Consider the following 5,827-nt stretch of genomic DNA (forward strand, 5'->3'; position numbering starts at 1 on the left):
ATTAATTAGTTAAGATGGATCTGAAACTTGTAAAAAATAACCTGTGAGAAACTCACGAGTCGATAAAAATAAACGTATACGAAACAAGAGAAGAAGAATGATCAACGGGAAAAGAAGAAAAGAATAGAAAAAAAAAAAAAAAATGGGGAAGAAAAGAAAAAGGATTTCTGTAGGAAGCTAGGAAGTGACGTTAGCAACTGGGGACAACCATCAAGCCATGCGCAATCGAGCGGTCCTCCCTCCCTCCTTTTATATTCTCTCCTTCCCTCCCTCCCAATGGAATTTTCTTATCTCACTCTCTCTTCCTTCTTTCTTTCTTTCTCTCTTGAGTTTTTGCTTTTCCCCTTCCTCATTCTTCTTCTTCAATTAAACTCCTTTGTCCTTTTCTTCTTCATTGCTTCTGTCTTAAACGAGTAAATACACCGACACCTTCAGGTAATCAACCTCATCTTGTAGTTTGCATGGAAAGTTGTCGTTCTAGATCAGGCATATTTCATTCCAAATCCAGGTTCAAAACATGTTTTTCTCAAACCAAAAAAAAAAAAACTGTTCAATATGTTTTCTTGATTTCTAACACGATGTTATGGGTATATATACATAAATACATACATATATATATAGGACTTCTCTTCCATTCTCTCTCTCGCTGCGTTTCAAATGGGATGCAAATTCTGTATCCAGGCGCACGTATCATTTCCATCTTTTTTTTCTCCGGTTCTCATTATAGCTGGGGAGCTTCTAGCAGCCTTTCTAGTACATATCTTCGAGTCTCAAGAAGAGGTCTAGATCAGTTAGTGCCTGCCTAGCTAGCTGCAACTGACCTAGATTTCCGTTTATGTTTCAATCTGTTTTGTTTCCTTCTTATATTGTACTGAAAGTAGAACCAAATTAGGAAGATACCAGATCAATAACTTTAAAATTTGTGGGAATTAAATAGTTAGAATGTAGTTTGCCTTGTGATTATAACTACTACAGGTTCACCCACAAACTGATCATCTCCATTTTCATAAACATCTCTCAGATTGTGTTGTTTTTTGTTCTTTCCTGACCCTTTCCTGTGCACATATATATGGTAGCTTCGGAACCCTGAAATTAGCTCAGTTCCAAAATCCAGTTTGACTCTGAGTATGCCTTACAGATGGAAGTTAACCCAATTCTGTACGTGTAAGTTTAGATAGAATATCATTGATACCAATAAGAGTAGAAACTAGAAAGAGCCACACCCATACACAGCTAGTCCTTAATTTTGGTCAGCATTTTCTCACAGCCTATCGAAGAAAGAGAGTCAGAAAGTGCCATGAAAATTCTCGACAAACAGACAAAGGGACCAGAACCCCGTTTTGGTTTTGTGGCACAGAAAACAGCAATGGCCGTATAAAGAGTGCTATTTTTTCTCTTTTTTATTATCCTTTTGCAGGCTTGATCCAACAGAACGGTGCCCCCCCTGATCTTTTTGCCTCCCAAACCCTTTTTCTCTTTCGAGAAACGCGTGCTAAATTGTGATAACGTCATCCACACTCTGTGTCCGTTCAGAAATCACAAACCTTTCTAAACCGAAGCTCAAAACTCCAAAACTCATAAAATGAGTCTGCCTTTTTCTTAATTTTTCGTGACATTCTATCTATCTTAGTTCATATATATATTAATGTTTTCTCAAAAGTATGTTTTGTTTGTTTCATCATTACTGTCGTTCAGTTTTGTCCTATATATATAATGTATATTTAATTAATTAATTAATTAATTAATGAAGCGTTTTATCTACAGCTTGCTGTCTAGTAGTATTATAATGGAAATCCCGTTCTTGACGCATCATTTCTACCATTCACCAACACAAGACAACATCATTAGCACAAACCTCCACTTGTCCGTCTCTTACAGACCCTGGCCTGCACAAATATGTAGAGGCTACAATCTCCATGTTCACTCGTTTCTTCTTTTTTTAATATCAAACTCATGATTTGGTTTTCCTTTCCTTTTTCACACTCCTCTTCTTTTATATATCTCCCAGGAAAAATCATTGTTCCTGAAATACAGGTTTTGTTTATAACACGCGCTTATTTCCTTTCAGAAATTGTATGGCGGGTGTTGCTCACCACCCAATGAGTTGATGATTATCTCCGATAACACCTTTCACCACCTTTTTTGGGTTTCGGGCGGGGGGGGGGGGGGGGTTAATTATTTCTTTTATAGTTCTTTTTTTTTTTTTCCTTTCACAGTTATCCAGACCTTACCTTTTGGAACTTTTCTTTGACTGGTTCTTTGGTTTCTCTTCGATCTTTTTAACTTCACATCCGTTATGATGAAGTAATTAAAGCGTGGTGGTGGTGAATTTGATGCAGCATCAACGGCTATGATGGAAACAATGGAGTCGACTGTCCCACCTGGTTTCCGGTTCCATCCAACGGATGAGGAGCTTGTTGGGTATTACCTGAGGAAGAAGGTTGCGTCACAAAAGATCGATCTGGACGTAATCAGAGATATCGATCTGTACAGGATCGAACCGTGGGATCTCCAAGGTACGTACGTTTATACATATATGGCGTATTAATTCCTTATTTGCTTCATCCATTTCGTATTAGGGTTTTCAGCATGTATTCTAAGAACGTATTGATAATTCTATATTTCGACAGCACTTTACACCTAAGATTAATTTGGCTAGTGATCAGTAAATCGTAACCCATCACAGGGTTGTAGTTAAAGATCCCATCTTCAAGCTTAATGCTTGTTAGCATCAAAGCTTTAGCTCGTGTGTGTGTGTGTATTTATTTGAGCTGTCGATTGATCTGAATGGTAATGGACAGAGAGATGTCGGATCGGTTATGAAGAGCAAAATGAGTGGTATTTCTTCAGCCACAAGGACAAGAAGTATCCGACAGGTACGAGGACTAACAGAGCTACCATGGCTGGGTTTTGGAAGGCGACGGGCAGAGACAAGGCAGTGTATGATAAGGCCAAACTCATTGGCATGAGAAAGACCCTTGTTTTCTACAAGGGTCGGGCACCAAATGGGCAGAAAACCGACTGGATCATGCACGAATACAGGCTTGAATCGGAAGAAAATGGACCTCCGCAGGCAAGCATCATCCTATTATATATTGCTAGATCTTTGTTCTGGTTTAGCATAAACAGATGTTGAAATCCATTACTACTATATCAGTATTTCCAGCTTTTTCAGTTTCCTTGTTTGTCTGGTCGCGCCAGTGCAAACATTTCATGCTTTGAAGCTTAATGGTTGCGTTAGTAGTTCTTTCCCTTGGTCCAAAGTGCCTAAAAAGCCTTCAATAATATAAGACCTTGACCTTGGTTGAGAAATCCAGAGTTTATAGTGTCAGTTGATTTTCCAAGACTTAAATCATGCATTCAACTTCTTCGGTTACTTTTACTTTTCCTTTCAAAGACCACCACTAAAATCTTCAAACTCTCCGCGTATGTTTTCTACGACGTACGACGACTTGCACAAACTCTAAGTCAAAAGATAACACTTCCAAAAACATGCATGATGTTTATTGCTTTATTCCAATTCCTTTTTTGGAATCGGATTTCCGCTCATTTTTCAGAAGAAGATTTCAAATTCTCCTCTTCTTGCATCTTTTTACTGTATCTACTACTTCTCTTTCCCAAACACAATCAAAAGTAACTTTTCGAAAAATACAGCATGCATACAGCTAGCTTATCGACCTCTTTTCTCCAAATAAAAATTGAAAACAAAAGGAAACATTATTCCCTCTTTATCGTCTTAACTTTTGTTAAGCTTTTACAGGAAGAAGGATGGGTGGTATGTAGAGCATTCAAGAAGCGAACCACTTCTCAAAACAAGAGCATGGAAGGGTGGGACACAAGCTACTTCTATGAAGAACCGACTGGGGTCAGCTCAGTGGTGGATCCACTTGAATTCATCTCAAGGCAGCCCCCAAACTTTTTAGCGCAGAATTTAATGTGTAAGCAAGAGATAGAAAATGATAACTTGAGTTTCATCCAATCTGATCAGTTTGTTCAGCTTCCTCAGTTAGAGAGCCCATCTCTGCCACTAATGAAGAGGCCAAGCTCAATACCTCTCATATCAGAAAATAATGAAGAAGAAGAACAAATAAACAAAAGGTGCAACGACACCAAGAAAGTGACCGACTGGAGGGCGCTTGACAAGTTTGTAGCTTCTCAATTGAGTCAAGAAGACAGATTTGAGGGAGACGGGGAGTCAAGCTTTGGAGCACATCATAACTCGGATATGGCATTGCTGTTGTTGCAGAGTAGTCGGGATGAAGAAGGGAAGTTGAATGGGTTCTTGAACTCGAGTTCGGACGACTGTGACATTGGGATATGCATATTTGAGAAATGAAATTAGGAGATCAGGAGATTTCTATTTGTGGTTATTATAAATGAATGAGGGTTTATGTATCTTGGAGATCGGGAAATATTCCTGTAAAATATGGTTGTGAACGAGTGAAGACATGCATCTCTCTCTCTCTCTCTCTCTCTCTCTCTCTCTCTCTCTCTCTCTCTCTCTCACGCACACGCACGCACAAACAAACAAACCATGCATTGAGATTGGCCAGACAAAACAGGTCGGTGAACCAGCAATGAAGTGAATAGTAGAGAAAAAAGGAGCAAGGAAAGAGACTTGTAATTAGGTAGATTTCCTTGCAACATGCTTATGTTTAAAAGATTCTTTCACTTTAGCCAAAAACAAAGGACAATTCAAACTCTGAATGTGATCTTCATCCATTATATTATACGCTACTACCCTTCATCATTAATCTGCATAGAAGAATAAGCCCTACTTGAAGAATGTTCTGAGACGACACAAATTGGAGATAAAACCTACTGTAATTATTCACGTCTTCATTTATATTAAACGAAAGTATTAAACCTTACAAAGCATTGATAAAGCTGACGTTCTTTTTCATATGTGTCATCAACGCCGATGATATGATCATTCATATAAGACAGGTATATCATGTAGAGCATCATGCCAATAGCTTTTTTCTGTGGTTGGAGATTACGCAGGCAAGAGCAAGAGAGAGTTAGCGTACAGTCCAAGGAGCCGAGAAAAGAAGCAGAAAGGGTTTAGTAATCCTTATTTTGTTTTTTGGATAAGTTATTGTATGGATTCAAAAAAGTTAGAGAAGTGTTACAGAGGTTTCGTGTCATATATATACATATATATATATAGATATATAATTCTTATACTTTTACATATCAGTGGTGATTTCCGAGGGAGCTAGCAGCTCCTCGATCCCATAGCTTGAGATGAAGTGAAATCAACTGGCCTCAACTTTAATTGAGTATGAAGAAAATTTATGATCTAAGGCTCTAAAACTTACTGCTTCGTGGTTAAACGCAATAGTCTGTCTCTTTAATGTAAATGCTGTTGTGCTGTTACACTACTTTGTCTGCGGCTTGGCTGGCAAAAAGTGTAGGCAGTATCAACTTTCCAGGAAAATGTAAATCTCCACTAGGATAACTATTACTGGCCTTATCATCACTATCAAGAAGAAAAGAAAATGAATTCGGTATCAGCAGGAAATTATTATATTTGATCCTCTTAATTATGATCAAGCATACATGAATTTTGAAAGGATCAATTCAATACAAGAATGTATAAATATATATGTATGTATTTATGTATGTATGAACAAAACACTGATTAAGTTCTTCGATGGAGCTACATGAGTTGCAATCTAATCAAGGAAAAGCAGAATTAATGAAGCGTACGTAAATGAATAATAGCCCATTATGTGCGAGTGGACATTGAAGTAGTTCACCATCACTGAGAACAATATCAAAGTGCCCCTCTTGCCGAGTTTGTGCATAATATTTGGTGAACAAG

At 38.0% G+C, this 5,827-nt stretch overlaps 1 protein-coding gene across 4 annotated transcripts; it reads left to right on the top strand.

The window, feature by feature from the left end:
- The first annotated feature begins 276 nt into the window (after positions 1–276).
- Positions 277–4,467, top strand: LOC122315094 (NAC domain-containing protein 37). 4 transcript variants are annotated; one of them, XM_043130856.1, is made up of 4 exons: positions 277–435; positions 2,340–2,516; positions 2,802–3,073; positions 3,761–4,467. In XM_043130856.1, the coding sequence occupies exons 2-4, from the start codon at positions 2,351–2,353 to the stop codon at positions 4,334–4,336; spliced, it is 1,014 nt and encodes a 337-aa protein (XP_042986790.1). In that variant the 5' UTR covers positions 277–435; positions 2,340–2,350; the 3' UTR covers positions 4,337–4,467. The 4 variants fall into 4 exon arrangements, with proteins under 4 accessions (XP_042986790.1, XP_042986791.1, XP_042986789.1 ...); XM_043130857.1 differs by having other exon boundaries at positions 295–435; positions 2,306–2,516; XM_043130855.1 differs by lacking the exon at positions 277–435 and adding an exon at positions 560–1,898.
- Positions 4,468–5,827: the final 1,360 nt, after the last annotated feature.

This window comes from Carya illinoinensis, chromosome 7 (genome assembly GCF_018687715.1).
Source record: "Carya illinoinensis cultivar Pawnee chromosome 7, C.illinoinensisPawnee_v1, whole genome shotgun sequence".
Taxonomy (NCBI): domain Eukaryota; kingdom Viridiplantae; phylum Streptophyta; class Magnoliopsida; order Fagales; family Juglandaceae; genus Carya; species Carya illinoinensis.

Bases quoted from the DNA above. Each gene is read 5' to 3' on its own strand.
- LOC122315094 (XM_043130855.1), top strand. From the start codon at position 1,745: ATGAAGCGTTTTATCTACAGCTTGCTGTCTAGTAGTATTATAATGGAA. The intron at 1,899-2,339 runs GTAGAGGCTACA...AATTTGATGCAG, and splicing joins ACCCTGGCCTGCACAAATAT to CATCAACGGCTATGATGGAA. The intron at 3,074-3,760 runs GCAAGCATCATC...AAGCTTTTACAG, and splicing joins AAGAAAATGGACCTCCGCAG to GAAGAAGGATGGGTGGTATG.